Source organism: Drosophila virilis, chromosome 3 (assembly GCF_030788295.1).
Source record: "Drosophila virilis strain 15010-1051.87 chromosome 3, Dvir_AGI_RSII-ME, whole genome shotgun sequence".
In the NCBI taxonomy this organism is placed as follows: Eukaryota; Metazoa; Arthropoda; class Insecta; order Diptera; family Drosophilidae; genus Drosophila; species Drosophila virilis.
Genome location: NC_091545.1, coordinates 9663070 through 9686145, shown reverse-complemented (window position 1 = coordinate 9686145; position 23076 = coordinate 9663070). Strand labels below are relative to the sequence as shown.

Genomic DNA, 23076 nt, shown 5'->3' with positions numbered 1-23076 from the left:
AAATATATAACTAAATGAATATATTATGAATGATTCCGGTTCCGGAACCAAGTTCGAATAATCGACGCTAAGTGACCTATGATAACGCGACGCACGTCTCTAGCACAAAATCTGCAAATGCCTTTTATCGTTTTATCGTTTGCACGACATACGAGTTGGCAGTGCGCGCAGTTTATTCGTATAATTAAGATCCAAAGTGAATTAATGCAGTAAATTTTAAAGTTTTCAATATATATACATATATTTATATCGATTTAAAAAAAGTCGAGATACTAGGTAACAAACTGCAAGCCGTTTTTGGTCTTTGCGGCCGCTGAGTATTTTATTCAGCGTGTGTATGTATGTGTGTGCCTCGGGTTTGTGTGTGTGTGTGTGGATAAAAACGCGTACGCAAAAATTTAATTTTGCCAATTTGGCAAAAAACGTACAAAAGAGCAGAGCGTGAAATTTGAGACTTTGAATGTACAACACCAAAGCGAAGGCAATTTAAATTAAATTAATGCAATTGAATACACAACTAAATGCAAATAGAGAAAGAAAAAATAAAAGAAAGTTCCAGCATCGTCCTGCCTCTGCCTGCACCCTCTGCTGCTGCTGCTGCTGCTGGCAGCAAACGTGCGTGGGGAGTTGTCAATTTTCAAGGCTTCAGCCATTTCCGGGCGAGCCGCAGCCTTTTATAACACAAAAGCGAGAAAAAAAAAATCAATGATTCACACGTATTCGCCGCTGCCCAGCTGGCAGCAGAGCAGTGTGAAATTGTTTAAAAAATTAGTGAAAGTGCGCTCTTTCTCGCTCGGCAATGACTTCATTTTCATGGCAACGACTTGGTGCGGGCTTCGCAGCTGACTCGAAGCTGTCTGGGGCTTGAGGGCTATCGCCACAGTTTTAATGAATTTATGCTTGGTTGTCTTGGGTCTTTTTTTTTTCTTTCTATATTTTGTTTACTTTAGAATAAATGCCTTTTAAAATACATTCATACACATACGTAGCTGTATATTGTGTATATTATGTGAATAAGCAAAAAATTCAATTTCTTTATTTATAGACATTATAGAAAGTGCGAAGCGACGCCACGCCACGCCACGCCCCGCCTCGCACCGCATCAGCTGGGCTCACCTCAACACATTTAGTTCAGTTCAGTTTTAGATAGAAAACGTTACCGAGCCCGAAATCAAAATGTTTCAGCCATAGGAACAGACGGCCGTTCGAATATATTATCGAAACTGAAACGTTTGCCGGGCATTCCTAGGATCAGAAACAGAAATAAATAAATAAAGGAGACAACACTCACACTGCATTTGAGAAGAGCGTCGCCAACAGCAAGTAATACTTGAAACAACGTTAAGACGAGTCTGGAGAATGGTTAAAAAGCAAGTCGGTTTAGAAAACAGCGCGTCCTTAGTAGTAAGTCAGCAGTCTGAGCAGCAGCCGGATCAGCAGCAAAAGCAACAACAACAGCAGCAACATCATCATCATCATCGTCAACCCGAGCAAGCGCAACGCATCGACATAGATATCGACTTGACGCCGGAGGATCCGAAGAACGGTTACAACTACGCTCGGCAGGCAAATGCCATCTACGCGCCATTGAGGTCAGCCAATAGCACAAGTCATGAGAGTGAATTGCCGCCGCATAAGCTGCAACTGCAGCATGCGCATCTTGCCACAACGCCCTACAATCTCAACACTGTGTCGCCACAGAATACTGTGTCCATGGCAGTGGCCGTCTCGAGCGTGCCGCTGTCCATCATGCCCACTGAGATACCTGCCGAGGACGAGGAGCGGCTCGAGCGCATCTTCAATCAATTGGACCGCGACGGCGATGGCAAAATCGACATACACGATTTGTCCGCGGCCCTGCACGAGTTCGGCATGTCCAGTGTCTATGCGGTGGTGAGTGAGGGCCCCATTATGTGGGTGTCCATCTATCTATTCAATCGAGCGTTGATTCTCAAACGGGGTTTGCGTCACATAATTTGCATAAATTATTCGCTGACAAAGCAAAACACATTTTTGAATAAGCCAAATGTAAATTATTCTCTTGTCTGCCACAACAATCTGATCTGTGCACACCTCGTTGTCTGTCTGGCGCTGTCAAAAGACAAGATATGCGATGTGCATAAACGTGTATTTAGATTTTTGCATAATTGGCCTTTGGGTGGCAATTTTTATGGTTTCAGCTGCAAGAAATATGCATAACGTCTCACATGATCACACATTGTTTAATTCTATTGATTTTGGCAAACGGGCTGCTGTTATTTTTGACAATTGAGGGGCCAAGGCTAAGGTTGGGCAATGCAACTGCCAACAAACTGGGTTACATGTGCAGCATTTGGCTCGGCCCTATGAATTTATTGTTAATATGATTTGTTTAATTTAACACAGAAATTCCTGCAGCAGTCGGACAAGAATCAAAGCGGCAACGTGGGGTTCGCCGAATTTCTGCACTATGTGCGAGAGCATGAGAAGAATTTGTGCCTGCAGTTCTCGCACTTGGACAAAAATCGGGATGGTAAGTTGGCCTGTCTATATACACATACATGCCTATAACAATGCTTGTCAAATTGCAGGGAAAGTGGACCTGGAGGAGTTAATATCTGCATTCAAGGATTTGGGCCTGGACATTGACATCGATGAGGCTAGAAAACTGCTTAGCAGGTTATTGCTTTTGTTTCTAAAAACGTTTGACATGAATGTTAATGGTTATTTTCTTTAAAAATAATCCCCCTACCAGAATGGACAAGGACGGCAGCCTAAACATAAGCTTTAATGAGTGGCGCGACTTTATGCTTCTAGCGCCCTCAACGGACATTCATGATCTGATCAAATTTTGGCGGCACTCTACTGTAAGTCGAGGCAATCGGCCATCTCTTAGTTTGTATTGTAGCTGCTAGTAATTGAATAGTGTAAGCATTTTATCGCTTTATATGGATTTGTTTTGGCTTTGGATAAAGGAAAAGTATGCACAGGCAGCTGCCCATGTTTACACTGTAAGCGAAACCTGTGCAAACTTGGCTCAATTTCCATTTACAGCCAATACCAATTTGTACTTTGCTGCGCTCGTTTGTCTAGACATTTATTTAGCTGTTTATTTTTATCGTATCGCATTTGAAACTAATCGTTAAACCTTTTTACCCTCCTCGTTTCGTTAATATGCGCCCATCAAACAAACAAACAAAAAAAAAAAACATTCTTCCTATATACTTAACATACCTGTGTACTATATTGCTTAAAAATGTAGTTCCAGTCCTGACTAGCTGAGGAAGACTTGAAGGTACATATCGTCAAAGTTATCTAATTACAATAATCATAAAAAAAAAAAACAAAAATATTTCTATAGTCCTATCTAGTAGTTAAAGGGCACACACATGTATATCCTCATTCCCATGCTCGTACACACACACACACACACATACACACACACCTCACCTTATCAGCAACACTTGACATTCAAAATTGAATCATGGCATTTCCCTATCGCCCAAGCCTGACCCAATAAACACTTCTACTTTTGGGGGCCAGTACGCTTAAGAGCAAAAAGCTTTGCAGTTTCATATCATACTCTCTTATTGCCCGTTACACTCTCTCGCTCTCCCACTCTCGCACTCACTCTCTCTTTATTTTGCTGACGTAAGTCGGCGGGGTATTTCATCACGGTTTGAATTGATGCTTTTGACTAGCTTTTAATGATAATGTCTGGGCTGGGCTGTCAGAGGTAGTCAACTGATCTTTTATCATGCGCTTATCAGTCGAATTTTACTCTCTAATGATGCGCTGGCCCTGGCTGTTGTGCTTGTTTATGAGTCGAATGGATCTATTTCAATGGCTTTGTGGTCTGCATAATCATTTTGTTTACATATATTCTGTTGTTTTTATAGCTGGGTATTTTTTTTTGTTTTTTCGTTTGTTTTTGCTCTTGATAATATATAAATTATTTAATGCAATTGGTTATGATTTTCCATTTGCTGAGCTGATTTCATTCCGCCTTTACATTTCGCTTGAACGGGCTTTTTCTTCCATATACCAGATTTATGTAAGTACATATGTACATAAAAGTGAACGTGGAAGATAACCCCCTAGAGTCTGTTTATTCCGACAACGCGCTGCAGTTTGTTGCCCGCGGCTTAATGATAATTCTTAAGGTCAACCAGTTCGAGCTGTCTGCCCTGGTACCTGTCTGGCAACTGACAATGGGAACTCAGCGATAGCAGGCCGGTTCTTTAGTTGCTACGCAGACAACTTGCTTGATTTAATGGTATGCCAGAATTTGGCCAGTCTAGACGTTAACATTTAACAGAAAGTTAAGCGAATCAACCCAAATGTTTGTAGCTCAATTATGATGTTGAGATTTAAAGCTTTAGATACTCATTGCAACTGCAAGTCAATTGTGGGTATTCGTTTGTCAGCATATTGAGTTAGTTTCCGATAAGAGTATTTACTGTGTCGTAGGCTTCACAAATATTTACCCTGCAAAATTGTTTATTATAAATAGTTGAGCTGTTGATTAAAGTCCAGGTCCTCAAAAGTCGTCGCGTGTCTGAAAATGACAAAAACAAAATATTTCCGTCAAATTGTTTTCCATGCGGCTCATAATCTCTCTATAAAGCCTTTTATTTGTTGCACAACAAAATGGCATACGTTTTTCCTAAAGAGCAGCTATTATTACACAATTTATTAACAGTTGCAAGTGCTTTTGCTGTAAAAATCAATTGTTTGTTCTCCACCCACGTTACTTGATCCGTTTCCTTAGCTGCCAATTGCAATTGTTGTTTATTGTTTTCCCTGGAAACATATGCTCCAGTTTTGTAGCTGTTTCTACTCTAAACACATAAACATTGCAATTGTATACTAATTTATGGGGATATTATAAATTAATTGAAAAGCCTCGCTACTTATTGCAGCTTTCAGTGAAGTTGACTGAGCAACGTCAGTCAAAATATTTATTAAATCAAATTTATTTTATCAAATTTTTAGTAAATGATTTTCTCGTTTGTAATTATTCCCAGCTGGGCGTTTTTAAGACAATTGTAACTAAGACTATGACTTGCTGCTGATTGACTAAGGGTTTTTTTTTCGGTGAGCAAATGTGCTAGACTATTAAAACTAAACCAACCACTTTTTTTTTGCGAATACTTGACCAAACTAGTTTGAATGTCTTGTAAGTCCCTTCTGAGTAAAATTGATTTTGAATATTTGGTTCTAACTGCAACACTTTGCACTTGGTTATTAACTTTCGTGTAAACATTTGCAGCTTACATCTGCTTTTTTAGATCACAAGTACCAATGACGTACTGTTGCAATCTGTAAAATTTCCATTGCAGTAGATAAATCAGAGGCGTGCCTAATTTTTGCCGTAAACATTAGGTCCACTGAGACGCAGTAGCCGGGGTTGACAGACCGTCATATGCCCGTCATGTGGCTATCAGCAAAAGCACCCACCGCCCGTCTGATTGCCCCAATCATGCTCTCGCGAACGCCCTTGATTAAGTGTGAAATCGGCGTAAACTGGTTTAGCATGCGAATATTCCGACAAAGAAAAGAAACCCGTAAACAACCCAATAAATCGGTTGCATATAGTCTGGCCCAGTCAATGAAGGTGTTATAAATGCGTTCTTTCAATACATTTACATACTCTCTTTCGCTCGCTCTCTCTCCCTCTCTCACTCTCTGGGCACGCATTTAAGCGGCAAATTGAAATTAGTTGCTGTGCTGTAGCCAGAGAGGGTGACACTTGGGGGCTTCGTACACTGATGCGTGGAGGCCTTTTGCGCGCTCAGTTCAATGAGAGTGAGAGCGCTCAGGAGTGGTGGAGAGAGCGGGACGAGAGCCACGCGCCACAGCTGTTTGATTAGAGCGACAACGAAAACGAACTTTGTGCGACGCTGGCAGCGCTGATTGCGAACTACGATCGCTGTTGTGAGCGCCACAGCTCTCAGTCTTGTGGCAGCTGGCTCACGCGTAGGTTGTGCGCGCGTTAAATTCGATTCGCTTTGCTAAAGCGATTATTATATAACAGTACTGAAGCGAGTAACTGCTTTGCGTTCTTCGTTGCAACAGTAAACGTGAATTTTGATCAAGCGTCGCGTTCTGTGTGCGAATCAAGCAAAGTCTGCGTATCGCTATACTCATTCTAGCTAATTAGTTAATTATAAATATATAAGATTTTGTAATCGTATTACAAGTGAAAGTTTGCAATTATTTGTAACGGTTTGCAACAAATTAGTGAAAGCAAACCCAACCAAGCCGCAATTGCAGAGCGGAAGTTGGCTAACGGAAACGCTGCAAATAGTTATACATACATAACTGTGCACACACCCACATTGGGTGTCGTTGATGAACAGAGTGATAAATATATAAATATCTGGTCAAAATGTTTCGCAATCACACATACCAATACAATTTGCCAGTCGATTACCACAATATACAACAAATGGCTGTCGCTGGCGACATGATGGAGGATTTTGTTGTCATATTCCGTGACATGATGGGACGGGTAGGTCTCCAAATGACTATTTAACGCCTAATTTGTTTAATTAGCAATTATTGATAAGGGAGAAATGTATATCCCCAAATGCGACGCAGCAGTTTATGTTTTTTCCCCAAGTGTTAACAATGTTAAATCGCTGGAATTGTGCGCTGACTCATCTATTAAGAGTTTTGCCATTTATCTAATCGATTCCAGCGAATTGCTGTTAAATCTTTTATAACATATATACGAGAAAATGCCAGCACATGCTGTACTTTGTCTGCTTCTGCTACAACTGAGTTGCATTATCGCAGCTGCTGTTGCAAGTGCCTGTGCTGCACTTGTGCTTCGTCTGTATGTGTTGTGGCATCTCAATTCAACTCGACATTTCGATTCGACTCGCTTCGCTTTCCGTTACACGCAGCACGTACGGCGCCTGGCAACAGCGCGTCGAAACAATAAACAAGCGAAGCCAAGCAGAGCTGATATGAAACCGGTTCGACACCCCGCTCCCCTCCCTCGTACGCCGCTTACCATTGGCGTCGCGACCGCATTGCCCATGTCTTCGTCTTTGACGATCGCCAAAGCGTGTCGACGACATACTTCACACACACTAACAGACGCGCGCGCGCACACACACACACACACACACACACACACACTCGCACAGGGACACACGCACTGCGAGCTGATTTGCGTCCCTTGCGGGGTTTCGTTAGGCAGCAGCAGCTGCTGTTGCCAAGTGCCGCCGCGACGTCATGATGATTTGCTCTTGGCCAACTTTCAGCTAGTTATGGAGGCTGAGTCATGGCTGTCTGGGCGGCTGTGGGGGTGTGTTTGCTGATGACGTCAAATGTGCAAACAGCAATTTGTTTGTAAACTTGTTGATCTCTCATTGCGTTGTTTACACTTGAGCTTTGCTGACGTCTGCGGTTGGCGTCACGAGCCAAGTTCGTTGAATTACCCTTCGATCGCATTCCAAAAGTAACCTGTGAGTCAACTGATCCAACGTACTTATCCGGTTTCAAGCTGCACCTTCATTTGGCCCAGTTTGCCTTCATGCCTTGCATTAGTTACTGCTTGAGCCTTGGCTGTGGGTTTTCCACGGTATTAACCTGGCCCATTGTGTTGAGTTGTAAATTTTTGTTCGGGCCCTCGGGGCCAGCAACTTTTATGAATTAACCAACTTTGGCTGCCTCTATTCACCTTTCATATATATTTATTTATACACAGACATACGTGTACTTCATTGAGACCTCAAAATTTGATAGCGATAAAAATTCGGCGTTGATATAAATAGACGTAATTTCTAGAAAGCTTTTCACTGTCATGTGCTCGCAATATCTATATCTACGATTCCGTTGGCCAAAAAAAAAAATTAATGAAAATACGTTTGGGAATATATATATATATTGAGTTTTCTAAGAGTCAAGTCAATGTCCACCTTGTGCATATATGAATTTAATATTTTCCGCATGACCAACCAATTAAAAAAATATATATAAATATTATTTATTCTGGTTACCAAATCAAGAAAATCATTTTCAAAGGTAAACAAACCAAAAAAAATAAATTATAAGTCCAGTTCCGAAAAATGTAAAAAAAATATTCCATTGGGGTGAGAATATGTTAAACATGAAAAATGAAATTTTTGAATTTGTTGTGCAAACATCCTCCTCGGTTGGCATTCATTCGCACATATATAATAACTAAATGTACATGCAAAAAAAATTAAATTTTATATATAAGCGCTATATAGTTGAGCTTGCCCGCGCAGCGCGGAATTTAAGTACTCTTAGCTTTTGTTTTGGATGTTGGCCTTTTGTGATATTTGAACTAGATGTCATTCAAAATATGTCATTGAAGTCATGTTTTTAGCGCTGAAAAGGCAAATGAACTTTACTTAAATTGTTTTATCCTTGAATTGGCTTTGCTTTGGGAGGGGAAAATTGTCAAAATATTGTTTCCAAGCATTCCTTTGTTTTTTTTAATTTTTATATTCATTTCGAAAAGCTCTTAAAGATCACAAGACTTGCCAATGTTTATCACCTTCAGACGGCTTTGCTGACATTTCGCTCAACTCTGGCGGCTTATCAGGCAATTGTTATCAGCGCTACGCAGCAAATACAAAAGCTAGGGAATCTTTGCAAATATTAGGAAATATTCCGAAATGAATGTTCTATATGGTACACACAAAACAAAATTAGCTCATTACGTAAGCCCTCTCGTAACCGAAGAGGGCACGTCTCAGACTCACGACTCTCACAAATCTCGCAAATTGCTATTACATACAATTACACAAATGTCTACACACATATATATATATATATATATATATATATATATAACATATATGTATGGTTGGCAAAATAAAACGCATAGGGGTTGTTGGGGAGTGCTTGGCGCGTGTTTGTATTTTTTTCTTGCTGCTTTTGCAAAAATTTTCTTATTTTAGAACTAGTTGCGTATTCGTATTGAGATTCTCTTCCGCATTGTGTGTGTTTATTTCTTGTTTGGCTTTTGGCTTGGTTTTTGTCTTTTGCTGCATACGAAGAGAAGATGCGCGTGGGTAACAGCTTATTTGGATTATCTTGTGTGCCAGCCATATGTTGCATTACATATAATTCCGGTCATGATCCAAAACTAATGCAATACTTACAGGCGGGCGTGCAAGGATGGCTGATGTCGTTGATGTTACTGTTGGGCGGAAAAGTAAACCCCTCGGAAGCGCAATTGGTCTGACTTGAATCATAGTTTGGTTAATTTGTATGCCTGTAGCTAGACAAATTCAGTATCTTTCATAATCCTCCATGTCCAATAATAAATAGTTTATATATATTTGTTAAGGCTTAGACTAAGCATTATGTTTATTTTCGTTTTATTAATTTCTTGTTGTTTTGATCCGTTACAGTACCTCGACATTGGCGAGGATATGAATGTACCTGATGACTTTACGCAGAAGGAAATGCAAACAGGTCTCTGGTGGCGGCACCTTGTTGCCGGTGGCATCGCTGGAGCAGTTTCGCGTACGTGCACAGCTCCGCTGGACAGAGTTAAAGTGTTTTTGCAGGTAATGAACGCACTGCAAACCTCTCCCTTCCAATGGTTATTAATTCCATGAATTCTTTCGCTTCTGCCCGCAGGTGCAAACGTGTAAAATGGGAATCTCAGAGTGTATGAAGATATTGCTTAAAGAAGGTGGCTCGCGCAGCATGTGGCGCGGTAATGGTATCAATGTCCTGAAGATTGCACCAGAAACGGCGCTGAAATTTGCCGCCTATGAGCAAATGAAGCGTCTGATACGTGGCAATGACTCGACACGCCAAATGACCATTGTCGAGCGCTTCTACGCGGGTGCCGCGGCTGGAGGCATTTCGCAGACCATCATCTATCCCATGGAAGTATTAAAAACGCGGTTAGCCCTTCGCAAGACCGGTCAGTACGCAGGCATAGCCGATGCGGCGACCAAAATCTACAAACACGAAGGCGCGCGCAGCTTTTATCGTGGATACGTGCCCAACATTTTGGGCATATTGCCATACGCCGGCATCGATCTGGCCGTATACGAGACGCTCAAACGCCGATACATAGCTAGCCATGATAACAATGAGCAGCCCAGCTTCTTGGTGCTGTTGGCCTGCGGCAGTACATCGAGCGCGCTTGGTCAACTGTGCTCCTACCCGCTGGCCCTAGTGCGCACGCGGCTACAGGCACAAGGTGAGTTTCCAACATTTGTTTATTGTGTGCTTCGGGTTCTAATTAAAAATTATTCTGCTTGTTTAGCCGCCGAGACGATTTCTAGCCAGACGCGAAAAACACAGATTCCATTGAAAAGCAGCGATGCGCACAGCGGCGAGGAGACAATGACGGGATTGTTCCGCAAGATTGTGAGACAGGAGGGCCTAACGGGACTGTATCGTGGCATAACGCCAAATTTCCTGAAGGTGCTGCCCGCCGTTTCCATTAGTTACGTTGTCTACGAATATACAAGTCGAGCGCTGGGCATCAAGATGTCGTGATTTGTTTACCCCCTCCTCATCTCCTGCGTGGCCGTCTGCAGTGCGGATGGTGCTATGCCGTGCGAGTGCGGATGGCTCTAGTGCAGTGCTCCATTTTGTATAGTAGTAGTGGTAGATGTAAGATATGGCGTGCCCGCCATTCGCTCTCTGCTGCATTGACAGACTCTTCTTTTTAAGACAAATGATTAGATGCTTTCCTTAAGTGTAGAACAAGCCTCTTCCATGCTCTTGGTGTATATTTCTATATAATTTATAGTTAAATTAGTTTTGGTTACTTTCTAAAAATACAAAATAAGTGATACTATGGCTAATTTATTTATAAATATGGAATATGTGAAATTTTAGGCATGTGGAGCAGGGCGCGATCAAATACCCAAGTTTCTTAACTTATCCTACAATCGCAGTAGGCTCAAGCCGTTGTAACTTTAAGTGCTAATTTATTGAAACAAACACAAAAGCAGGTAGATTATGTCAGAGCAGTATGTTTTAAATAAGTCGCGTGGTCGCAGTGCTATGTCTATAAATACCAAAAAAGAATAATGAAAACGAATCGTGCAGCTGCAAGAGATGCTGATGAAACTAACCGCAACGCAACAAAATGGTTAAATTCAACTTCAAGCATTTTATCTCTGCAAACTCTGAAATTGTGGAGTGTCTAGACAACTATAATAAGCTACAAGGTTTTACCGCGTCCAAGTGCTTAAGCTGGGACAGGCGATATAACTAAAAGAAAATAAAGTGAGCGATAAAAATATAACAAAAAAAAAAAAAGAGTGTGGAAAATCAAATGAATGAATACTTAGGAGCGTTTTAAGCTTGTACACAAAAGACATAAACTACTCGTATTTGTTTAGCATAAAATTACAGAAATAACAATTAATACTTAACGTTTGAAATGTGATGATAATAGTTAATAATATACATACCTACATACATACATACATATAATAATACAAGTACCAACCTATGCGCTTCTAATCGGTCGCAGTTTTGTTCGACGGCGAGGCTGAAATTTTGTAGCATTTTATTTGTTAAGTTTAGTGACATTTTTTCTTAGATTGTATTTTGTGAAGAGCAAGTGAAGCCAACGAGATTAATTGTGACTAAAGCTAACAAACAAAATTATATTTATTTTATATATATATATATTATGTGTATCACAAACCTCAACAAAAAAAAAATGAGTTTAACTTTTGAAATTTGTAAAAAGCAAAAAGTAACTGTTAAAAACGAAAACTAAAAGTTACAACATTTCTGTCTTATTTTTTTTACCTTACACTTAATTAGTCAATTGAACCTTTTTTTTTGTACATTTTTAGTGAAAATAGTACTACATATTGTGCATTATCTTTTTTAATTGCGCATTTTTGTGAAATGTAACTGGAAAATCATGTTCTACAAAATCCCAACATTTTCATCTATTTAATTAACACTCACCCTTGGAAATCAAGGACAAGTTCATATGCATTATTTAAAACAAACAAATAAATACAAACTTTAAACTACAAAAGCAATTTTTTTTGGTTATCGATCAGCATGCATATAAATATTTATCCAATTGGTATTAGAACAATAAATACCGATCTAGTCATTTTAAAAGGTTAAATTTTGATTCTCTTTAAAAAATATAATCAAAGTAATATGCTCAATACGGTTTTTTTTTCGTTAGATAGCAAATGTTAGACATAATTCCAAAAAATATCTATCGTAACGCCTTTTTGTCTTTCCAAATATATAGTTGCAGATTAAACGCTTAGAAACATAAATCTATGTATGTTTGAAATTTTATAAATACAAGTAAATTGATATTCCATTAAATAACTTAATTGAATGTTTCAAGTCAAGAAATTCAACATAAACAATTAAATATACGTATATAGCTGCATATATGGTACATGCCTGCATATATAAACATATATTTATATATTGTTATATTTTTGTACGTTTAGCTAATTTTTAAAACAAACATTATTTAATGTGATTTACATGCTCTACTCAAGTTACAAATATAAACGATATATAATAAATGCAAAGCATAATCCCTAGCGTAATAATTTCTGCAATATTAGAGACTATGTGGCGTATGCGCAACATCTGAATAGCATCATCAGCACAATGTGGCGATCTCTGGCGGCGAACTGGCGCAACTGAGGCGGACCGCATTCAAACGAGGTGAAAATGAACTACGACTAGTTCAAATGCGAATCGGACGCAATTATTTATAACGCGCCGAACTGAAAGTTCGGGGCTATTTTTGGAGGGTATCCGCCCGCCAGCTGTTTCCAATACTCAACTAAACGGAAAACGAGACGTGTCGTCGATTTTCAGCGGCCATTGCAACGAAAAAAATCATATTGCATTTTTATATAATTCAAGTTGGAAAGTTATGTTAAATATGGAGTACGATCCGGACTATCAGAAGATCTGCTCTACGCGCACCGTGCAGTCCGATAAGAAGGGTTTCTTTAACGAGTTCTATTTGGATGTGCGAGATGCATGTGGCGACAAGTGGCTGCAAAACTATTTTGGAAAACTGAAATCAAATGCAGCTCGCATTCTCTCCATATTCAGTGATCGCGAGATCTGTGATCCGGTGCTCGGCGTCTTGGAGCATGTGCAGCCGGTATATAAGCAGAAAGACGTACTCCTCTCGACACAGCGCCGTGCTCAGGCCGATAAGTTTTATCTGATGAGCAGCACCGCTGAGGTTGAGCAGGATCGCACAGAATTGCTGCAGCAGGCTTTGATGCATGCCAATCTGGCCGTAATGCGGGCACCTGCTCCACATTTGGACACGAGCGTTGACAATGGCCTTACCCTGGCCATGGCCTATCTGACGCGTGCCAACATTCTGATTGGTCTGGGCGAAGGCGAGGCAGCGTTAAGTGATCTCAAGCTGGCGGCTAATTTTGGACTGGAGTCGAAGCAAAACGTGGACTACTACTGCAAAATGGCCAAGGCTTACGCAGGCAAGTTACTGGGGCACATAATTAAATGAATTTATTTATTTATTTATTTATTTCCACAGCTATGGCCGAAAGCGCACGCGCTGAGATCTCTCTGAAGATTGCTGAAAAGCTGGCGGGGCCGAACACAGCCATAATCGCAGCCTCCCGCAAGGAGATTGCTCAGATCAAGCCAGCCAAGCGGGAGCAGGCCAACGAGCTGGCGCCGGCATTGGCGCATGGCGAGAATCCAGCGCTAAGCGGTGCTGCGAATGTGGTTAAGCTCGTGGAGACAAAGGAGAAGGGACGCTTTGTGGTGGCCAACGAGGGTTTGAAGACCGGCGATGTGGTGCTCTGTGAGAATCCCGTGGCGGCGTGTCTATTGCCCAACTTTTTCGGCACCAATTGCCACCATTGCTTCAAGCGGTGAGTTTATTGTTGATATAATTGGATCATTCGATTAATCCGGCTGATTTCTCCAGGCTGCACATCCCAGTTCCGTGTCTGCATTGCTCGGGCATTGCCTTCTGCTCCGCCCAATGCATGGGCGAGGCTTGCGAGACTTATCATCGTTTCGAGTGCCAGTTTATGGATCTGTTCATTGGCTCTGGCATGTCTATACTGTGCTTTGTGGCTTTGCGAGTCTTTACCCAGGCAGCCAGCTTGGAGGATGGTCTGACAACGGCTAATTTGCTGTTCGAGCATTTGTGCTCTCATCAGGATGTTCGCGAGGCGGACGACTATCTGCAGCGTTCCCTAATGGCCGGCTTTCTAATGCGCATTCTACAGAAGGCTTTGTACTTTGGGCGACGCAAGACCGAAGGCGTAAATCCCACCGCTGTGGAGTTGCAGGTGGCCACAGCCCTGCTCGGACTACTGCAAGTTCTGCAATACAATGCACACGAGATCTATCACACCATGGTGACCGATGAGCACTGCTTTGACGGCTGCAAGGTGGTTTATGTAGGCGCAGGATTATATGGCACCGGTTCCTACTTCAATCACGAATGCTGGCCCAGCGTAGCTGGCTATTATGTGGGCAAAAAGTTGGTCATGTCTGCTACCAAGCCACATCGACCCAACGAGATAGTCGCTGTAAATTATGGGCCCATATTTACCAAGATGAATCTAAAGGAGCGTCAGCGAACATTGCGCGGTCGCTACGCCTTCAGTTGTAATTGTCTGACTTGCCAGGAAAATTGGCCCTTGCTGCAGAAGATCGACAAGCAAGTCCGATTCTGGTGTGTTTTTTTAACTATACATCCATCAAGGTGTTATAACTCCTTGTTAATTTTAGGTGCACCTCGGCAAATTGCGTAAATTTGCTTAAGTTTCCCAAGGATCTGGCAAAGGACGTGCGCTGTCCTCGCTGTCGCAAGAATGTTTCGTTAAAGGAGAGTGTCGCAAAGCTTATTAAAATAGAGGAACTTTACCGAGAGGCTGCAGAGGCCATGCAAGCACAGAAGACAAATGAGGCAATTGAGCTTTTCAAGGAGGGCATCGATGCATTCTTCCAAATTGCTGCACTTCCACACAAGGATACCCTGATTGCACAGCAGGCTCTGCTTAAGTGTATGGCCAATACGGGTACTACGTTCAAGAAGTAATTTTTGTATTGCTTTTTATTTACTGTTTGAAATCTATAAGTTTAATTTGCGAGTATTTAGATAAATTTATTATTTTCACAAATTTGCAGCAATTTTGGTCAATGGAAATCACTTGAAAGTGAACATTTAACGGATAAAATATTAAATATTAAATTTGAGCGCAGGAGTGAGAATCAGTGTTGGAAAACGTTCCAGCTTATGGTCTCCGATTAATTGCTTATCGATATAACAAACTTAAAATTGAATACAATGTTATTTACAGCTGAAATCGTATAAAATGGTAATACTAATTCCAAATGTTAAAGTTCTTAGCAGTATTTTTAAAATGCTATGTTAATATGTTAATGTTATTTATCAGCCACATGTTCTGAGGCGATGTTATCGATTATTTTGTAGTACTTTGCTCACTGCTAGCTGGCTATCGCCCATCTCTATTGTCTTTCCAGCCAGCTGATTTATTTCGGCTTTTCGGCTTGCGCGGTGTTTGTGGATTGATAAAAGGCGGAAAATGTTTAAAAAACTAAAACCTGGAGAAAGCGAAGAGGATGTTCTGCGTATGGCCGCAGAATTCAATGCTGAGCGTCAGAAAAACCCGAGTTTCCAACCTGCGGCCACAGTTGTACGAGTGGAAAAGCGTGAGTCTGCAATGTGCTCTAAGTAAAATATATATGAACACATTTTAATTCAATAAAAGCGGCCGGAAAATCATTGTTTGCACAAAAGCGAGAGCTTAATAAACTCAAGACCCAAGGGGTTTCAACAATCGCCCCGGAAAGTGTAGCACATGATAAAAAACTGGAAGATGTTAAAAGTAAACAAATACTGCTCGATGAAATACACGAGAATATGCTGGGTGATGTGCGCGGTAGCAAAGTAGATTTCGATCTGATAAATAATGTAGTTGGTGACATTGTTGAAAGAAGAGAAGGACTGCCGCGGCAAGCGGTTAAGGAACAGCAGCTAAATCAAGTAAGCGCTAATTTAAACAACTTGTATGCTTAAATTTAATCAAACTCCTTTGTAGCAGAAAGGCAACAGGTCGAAAAGTATTTTTGCACAAAAATTCAATGCAAATCAAAAGTTGAATGTAAGCAGCCAAAATGATTTACAAAGTAATAATCATGATAAGACACTGCCAGTAGCCAGCGCTATTGTCCAAGATGCGAAACTGTCCAACGAAATTCACGCCGAAAACCTGAATATACTCAGCCAAATGCGCGAGGAGGAAATCCTGGCAGAGCGGCAAAAGTTGCTGAGCTCTTTGGGTAAATATGAATAAAACGATAATAGATTTTATGAATGAAATGTGTTTCTCCAAAAGATCCTGCTTTGGTTGAGCTGCTGGTCAAAAAACGTCAAAGCCAAAAGGCTAATCCAACTACGCCTAAGCCCTTGCCCACCAAGCACCAGCTTTCGCCAGCGTCAACTACTTTAACCGAGTCGAATCCAGCACACGAGCTGCTACAGCAAAGTGATGAGGGCAATTGGTTAAATTTCAATTTGATTGAGGAGCACAAGTTGGCCTGGATGCGTGATATACCCGCGAGAATAGCACAGCTTAAGCCTGGACAACAGTTTAATGCTCGCTTCGATTGGAAGGGCGTTTTGTTGCCACACTCACTTGAGGAACTGCCACAGAATGTGGATGATCGTGAATTGTATTTGCATGGTGAGGAACCCGAGCGGCCGGGCTACACGTTGCAGGAGCTCTTTCGTTTGGCACGGCAAGTTTGGCATGTCCGCACCAACTGTACATAATATAAAACAAATTATTCAATTACAGCTCAACGGTCTTGCAACAACGCATTTCTGCATTTGGCGCGATTGCTGGCATATTCAGCATTTATAATCAGGGCTTCTATGACCAGGTGCTTACGCTGCCCATTTCCAAAATATTCTTTCTGCTGCGCTTTGGACTGGATGACAATACACCCGCTCAACTAGAAGTGGTGAGCAGGGCTTTGGCTCGACTGTTCTACAATGAAACGGATGAAGTTCTACTGGATCATATCCATGAGAATGCCTATTGCCATTGGCAGCCAACGCTGCAGGTGCTGACCGATGGCGACGACACAAGCGATTCAACATCGGTAGCCTTTCTGCAACGTTACATGACACTGTTGCGCACAAATTCTAAAGCTGTAAGAGCCGATGTTGATGAGGATCAGGCGGAAAGCGATGGCCGTATGTCCATGGATGATTTTCAGCTGGCCGAAACGGATCTGATGAGTTGCCTGATGCGAACGAATATTTTACAACGTATTAGGTATGTCTCATTTAGAGTGTGTTCCAATTTCTAAAGCCTCTTTGACTAATTACAGCTTTATATTGAGCTCAGTGCGTCCTGAAAACAGCACAGTCGAGTCCTGTCTAAAGCTGCTCATTCGCATCGCACGCACTAATTTGGAAGTGGCCCGGCAATTGGTTCAGGAAAAACAACTTATGAATGTAATTTTGCTCAACTTCATGCCCAATATAACGCAGTCAGGTAAGTGCATAAACAATAAGTTTTATTAGAAATGTAAATATACATTTATTTTTCAGCGTCTTCCAGCACAGCACAGCCTTCATTCTACGGCCATCCTCAGTATCTGTGCTTGAAGCTGCTGCGTGTGTTGATCTGCCAGCACTTGGACATAGCTAAGCAGTTGGCGGATGGTACGCTTATCCAGAGATTAAAAGACTTTTTATACTATCGTGACAATATAAGGGTAGGGTTTTCAATATGCTAGTTTTTAAACGGTTTATTCGTAATGTTTCATTTTTGTTGCAGGGTAAATTAATTCGTGTTCAAATTGAAGCGCTGCGCATTTTACGCTGTCTGCTGCTGCTGGGAATTATAGATCGTGAATTGTTCAAGTGAGTTTTATATTAACCGAGCAAATCATCAACAGCGGCTTTGATGAAAGGTCCATCCGTTTTGATGTAGCATTGAACCGATTGATATGCGGTGTCGCAGCCGTCAACACCCTCTGCAGTCAAGTAGATAATAGATGTGTGCTATAAATTGACTGGTGGGCTAATATGCTACCATACTCACTTTTCGTGCCACAGGCATCTACTAAATTCAAAATCTTTGAATGAATTTCCACTGGCAAGACATCAACCAGAGATTCCAAGTGCATAACGTTGTCACTGTCGATCTGTGAGAATTGGCAGATCAAATGACATTTTCGAAAAGTATGTGTGTGTTTTGTACATACCAATCCAACCATTTCAAACATGCAGTGCAGAAAGCATTTAAAGGTTTGATCGTTTGGCAAATCACCCTTATGCGCCTGGCTCACTAATTCTGCAAAGTCAAAAATGCTTTATAGGAGACTTTTTGTAGTTAGTATTTCACCTGTAGCCCACCTTCGGAGACGCCAGTTGTGGTTATGCAGCGCGCATGCAATTTTTTCACCTGCTTCCTCACCACATCGGGTATTTCCCACTGTATGAAAGTTTTTATTAAAAAAATAGGCGATAAACTTGATGTCAACAGGAACTTACTGCCTGATGTGGCGTTATGGCACTGCATAAGACGAGTAATGCCAATGTTAGGCCTAAGGTCTTGGAGTACATTGTTAAATCCCGAATGCTTATTGCTGTTTAACTTATCCGCGTCGGACTGCAACCCAGTAGCTGTTGCGCTCAATACTAACTAAGCCCTGTCTGGACAGTTGCTTACTTATATAGCTAATTATTTTGGCGGTGCCAAATGCCGGAAATAATTCCTATTATTCTGCTTTTACAGGCAATTCCTACCTGCTCTGCGTCAGACGCTTGACTGGCACTATAATCATTGCGTATTCGAAGTGGGCGGTCCGGCGCTTATACGACAGCACGCAGCTGCCCTGGTGGTTGCCATTGTGGCCAGTGGCGAGTGCGGTGTATGCGACATAGAAGCGCAACAACTATTACTAGAGCCATTGCATAACTGCTGCTGCAGTTGGCTGCACAAGGCGACGCGTGGTGAGGGACTCAAGGATGTGAGTGAAGTATTATTGATGCCCTCAAGTACCTTTATAATATAATTACCATTCCAGTACACACAACTGACCCTTTTAAGTGCTTTGCTCTATGCTGTGGGTTGGTTCTCACGCCATGGCTACCTCGGGGTAGCGTCCTTTCAACAGTTCCTGCGCAAAATTCTGCCGGAATTCGTTTGCTCCGCTGGATTTATTGCATGTGTGCAACAGTTGGCGTGAGTATACTTGACAGGCTTTCTTAATTAGTTAATCAGTTTTAATGAATACCTCTCAACCTTTCACAGCCTGAGCTCTATAATTTTGCGCAACATCAGTGATCGGCGCAATGTGCATGGCCCGCTGCCAAACGTGGGGGCGGTCTTGATGAACGACTACGGGCCGCAGCTTATTGTAAGCGATACATATTCAGTGCAGTTGTTGAGCAATATCTGGGCTTTGCTTGAACCGCCGCTGGAGGATGGTATGAAGCCACTCTTTGAAGCTCTGCTACAACCTGCCGTGCTTGAGCCCTTGGCAGAGTATTTAAAGCAGTTGAGCACCCGGCTAAATCGCTTTCTGGCCAGCAACTTTTTTGCTCGCAGCGAACTGAAGCTTGTCCATCAATTACTCAGTACCGATGGCTTTGAAACCTACTTGACACGCACTCAACTGCTGCAGGTGGTCTATAACTATTTGTGCTCCTTAAGTACTGCGCAGGCCAAGCAAATGAAAAGCATATTCGATCGGTACATTTTTAGCGGACAGTACGTGGAGTTGGACTCAAAGTCGTTGCAGCTGCTACAAGAAACTTGTATGGAAATTGTTTACTCACATTTTATAGCTGTACGTTACGATTTTGTGAATGTGAATGCTTCACTAACCCTTAATTATATTTATGCAGGACAACAAGGATCCTACGCTGACGCTCTGCTATACTCAAGCGCCTGTGCTGATGCCAGATTGGCCGTATTTTCAACTGCGGCTGCTACTTAACAATTACTTGCAAAATGTGCAGCAGGCTCCTGCGGTTATATATTCAGGTAAGTGGTCTCACAAGTCTCTATTCTTTTACTTTTATCAAATTTAATATAATACCCACAGAGAATCAGCTGGTGCGCATGACCTTCAGCTTTGTAGAGCAGCTAGAGCAGCAGGGCTTACAAATTGTCAGCCCACTCGAGAAGTTAATGTATCTGATGATAGCTTTTATGGGTCCCGACAGTCAGTTTCTGGAGCCAGAGCTACACAAGCTGCTTCACAAGCAACTGCTAGATTTCAACTCGCGGAATAAAAACCACTTTTTCGACTTTGAGGCTACGTTTGAGGACAAAGCCAATTTCGAGCCACTCTACTATCTGTTTGTGAACCACTTTGAAGCGGCCAGCTATGGCGACGAGCTGTTTAGCTCATTAGTGCTGCTCCCGCTGGCGCAAAAGTATGATAATAAGTGGCGTCGCCGAATCTGGTCCGAGCATGTACAGGCAATGCGCTTTTTAAACTGTGACGAAAGTTTGGTATGTGCAAAGAAAAAATGTTTCACTTTAAATGTTGTCCTAAATGCTGTTGTATTTTTCAGTTAATTGGCGGGCTTAATGCTTATCTAGAGCCCGTAGAAGATGAACCATCGCTGGTTAAACTCTATGGAGATGCACTGCAGCGTCAGCTGGTGCGGCCTGGCAGCATTGCGCACAAAATTGCCAAGCATCATTTCAACAATTCACAAGCAATACAAAAAACAAAGATATTTTGAACAGCTGCATAAGAGTTGAATATCTTTATGAATATTAATGTTACTGTATGAAACGTCTCCTTGGGCTAACTTTGTTGCCGTGATATAGCTTGTAAATTATTCAAAATGAAAAGCATATGTATAATTGAATCATTAGCTTATATGTTGCCAGGCGACCGTGCTTGGATTCCGATTATAGGGTCTGTAGGCCAAGGCCCAAATAGATTACGCAGAAAACAATTAATATTGTGGCATAGATTTTTTCTGCACACTAGCTTGCGCTGGGATTGTTATTTAATTATGTGCTTGAGTGGAATTAATGCTGCATTATATAAGAACGTATGTATGTGAGTAGAGATATATGTCATTCTTAATTGTAAGCGCGTTAACTATTAACTGTTTCTAGCAGGTTGACTTTGGAACGCAGTGAAAGAGAGAGAGAGAGACAGTTTCACTATCACCCTCAATTAATTAACATCACTTGACTTATTGACAACCGACAAACGCCGCACATGAGCCACATCTTGGCCGCTGCGGCTGTCGTCTATAGTTGCCCGCGACTGCTGATAAAATATATGTAATTATAATGAAAGCAATTGAAAGGCCACCAGCTAATTAAATTATACGCCATACGTTTGTTGATGCGTGTGTGTGTCCACAACACAAATGCGCCTACAGACCCACAGTCAAATGTCAAGTCATAAGGTCTTTCGTGTGGCATGCAGCGTATGTGTAATATATAATATGATTTATGATCCCAATAATCAACATCTTAAAAGCTTGTTGACGCTCTTCCAAACTTAAGCAAATGCTGTTCCTAGCACATTTAAGATTTTCGGGGTCCTTAAGGTCATTAACATTTAATTAGCATTTTTCAAATTGAAGTCCTGAAAGAGCTTGCTTTAGTGACATACGGAAATTCTGTTCCTTTGTACAAACACAACAAACTCAAGCATTTGCATGATGTATGTTTACATATGTATTCCGGTCCCTTTTGTTGGCCACAGTGAATTGCAAAATAACCTCAGGAGTTTTGAAAATTATATTACCTAAAATGTATAAAGGCATAACGGATTTTTCTTATCCTTAGCCTGTTCCGCTGGCGCATAGCCAAGCTTTGTAGTTGCTCCACTTTGAACTCACGTATGATGGATGTTATCGCATATCTCTTGAGTTGAATGCGTACAGAAATGCGTGCACCAGTTGGGCCTTGTGCTCAACATTAAATGTATATGTGTAATGTGTGTAGATATGTGTAAATAATTTCAGTTTGATTTATTACCAATTTTTTCTGCTGATTTATTTATTTTTTTAAGAATCTTGAGTAAACGTTTTTTTTTGACGTCATGCGCTTGCCTAAAGGGATGTGAGCTCGGAGGCACCTCAATAATAAATATTGTATTTATTTATTGATAAGTGTTGAAAGTAATTACAAATTACGTTGGACTAAAACGAAAGCTAAAGCAAACAAGGCCTTAAGCAATTTGTATTTTATTGTATAGTTTAATTAGATTCGGAATGTCTGTCTCTTGTATAAACAATATTTTATGCTTATCTATTTAATAGGGGCATTGGGCAAGCTTTGAGCCACTTCAGTTAACAAATTGCAACAATTTCCAACAATTTCCAGATACTTTTCCGTACTGCACAGGCCGAGCACTTGAAGTTCTATTGCATATTTATTTGCATTAAATGCCGCAATAAAATTGCGTACAATTTTAGTTAATGAAAATAGTTTAGGCCTTATCGGCAACGAGCTAGTCAATTATTTGTTTAAATATTTAAACGAACACTTTGTGTTCGCTATTCGAAGCTGTTCGGTGCTATTAAAACAGGACTCAAGTGATTTACATACATTTTCAATGGTTGTGTTTGTATGCAAGGACATAATATACTCGTATATTTAGTTTTATGTACATTAAGGCATATTTACATGCCACTTATATAACGCTGCACACGGAACGACAATGCAAACGAATCCTCGCAAGAGTATAAAAGTATGCTAACCACCCTAAAGAGCAGTCACAAAAAACATATGAATCAAAGTGCTGGCAGAGACGGGTAGACAGAGAGCAGATACTCACATAAGTACATGCATATGTATATATGTGTATATATCCTTATATATTTTGTATAGAAAGCTGTAGAGCGAGACTTGCCACTCATGTGTCCACCACGGATTGAGTGAAATTTTCTGTGCTGCACGCTTCAGCGATTTGTCATCGATCACGTCACAGCTTTGCCCGCGGGCGATTGCCTGTTAAAGCTAGTTTTTGTTGCTGTTGTTGTATTTGTTTTACTTTTCTGGGTTCGTCGATTGGTCGCGGGTTCGTCTGTTCGGATGGTACCGTCCGCCGCTT

The 23076-nt window shown here is 41.3% G+C and overlaps 4 protein-coding genes across 8 annotated transcripts; 3 read left to right on the top strand and 1 right to left on the bottom strand.

Moving 5' to 3' along the window:
• The first annotated feature begins 129 nt into the window (after positions 1-129).
• Positions 130-11734, top strand: SCaMC (Short Calcium-binding Mitochondrial Carrier). 4 transcript variants are annotated; one of them, XM_015175337.3, is made up of 9 exons: positions 130-276; positions 1046-1893; positions 2398-2512; positions 2571-2658; positions 2735-2846; positions 9128-9202; positions 9378-9536; positions 9610-10183; positions 10250-11734. In XM_015175337.3, the coding sequence occupies exons 2-9, from the start codon at positions 1360-1362 to the stop codon at positions 10483-10485; spliced, it is 1893 nt and encodes a 630-aa protein (XP_015030823.1). In that variant the 5' UTR covers positions 130-276; positions 1046-1359; the 3' UTR covers positions 10486-11734. The 4 variants fall into 4 exon arrangements, with proteins under 4 accessions (XP_015030823.1, XP_015030821.1, XP_015030824.1 ...); XM_015175335.3 differs by having other exon boundaries at positions 2386-2512; XM_015175338.3 differs by lacking the exon at positions 9128-9202 and having other exon boundaries at positions 131-276; positions 2386-2512.
• Positions 11735-12573: 839 nt separating this feature from the next.
• Positions 12574-15092, top strand: Smyd4-2 (SET and MYND domain containing, class 4, member 2). The gene is made up of 4 exons (XM_002046883.4): positions 12574-13454; positions 13514-13856; positions 13913-14671; positions 14728-15092. The coding sequence occupies exons 1-4, from the start codon at positions 12872-12874 to the stop codon at positions 15035-15037; spliced, it is 1995 nt and encodes a 664-aa protein (XP_002046919.2). The 5' UTR covers positions 12574-12871; the 3' UTR covers positions 15038-15092.
• Positions 15093-15479: 387 nt separating this feature from the next.
• On the top strand, positions 15480-21308 carry LOC6622221 (RNA polymerase II-associated protein 1). 2 transcript variants are annotated; one of them, XM_002046881.4, is made up of 14 exons: positions 15480-15672; positions 15732-16006; positions 16065-16302; positions 16359-16761; positions 16821-17303; positions 17359-17525; positions 17582-17748; positions 17811-17896; positions 18774-19008; positions 19066-19223; positions 19293-19830; positions 19889-20027; positions 20089-20501; positions 20564-21308. In XM_002046881.4, exons 1-14 carry the CDS (start codon positions 15546-15548, stop codon positions 20735-20737), a joined length of 3603 nt encoding a protein of 1200 aa, XP_002046917.2. In that variant the 5' UTR covers positions 15480-15545; the 3' UTR covers positions 20738-21308. The 2 variants fall into 2 exon arrangements, with proteins under 2 accessions (XP_002046917.2, XP_015030825.1); XM_015175339.3 differs by having other exon boundaries at positions 16062-16302.
• Positions 17527-18689, bottom strand: Obp69a (Odorant-binding protein 69a). The gene is made up of 5 exons (XM_002046882.4): positions 18530-18689; positions 18392-18470; positions 18241-18329; positions 18078-18180; positions 17527-18009 (listed from the first exon to the last, which is right to left on the bottom strand). Exons 1-5 carry the CDS (start codon positions 18599-18601, stop codon positions 17909-17911), a joined length of 444 nt encoding a protein of 147 aa, XP_002046918.1. The 5' UTR covers positions 18602-18689; the 3' UTR covers positions 17527-17908.
• Positions 21309-23076: the final 1768 nt, after the last annotated feature.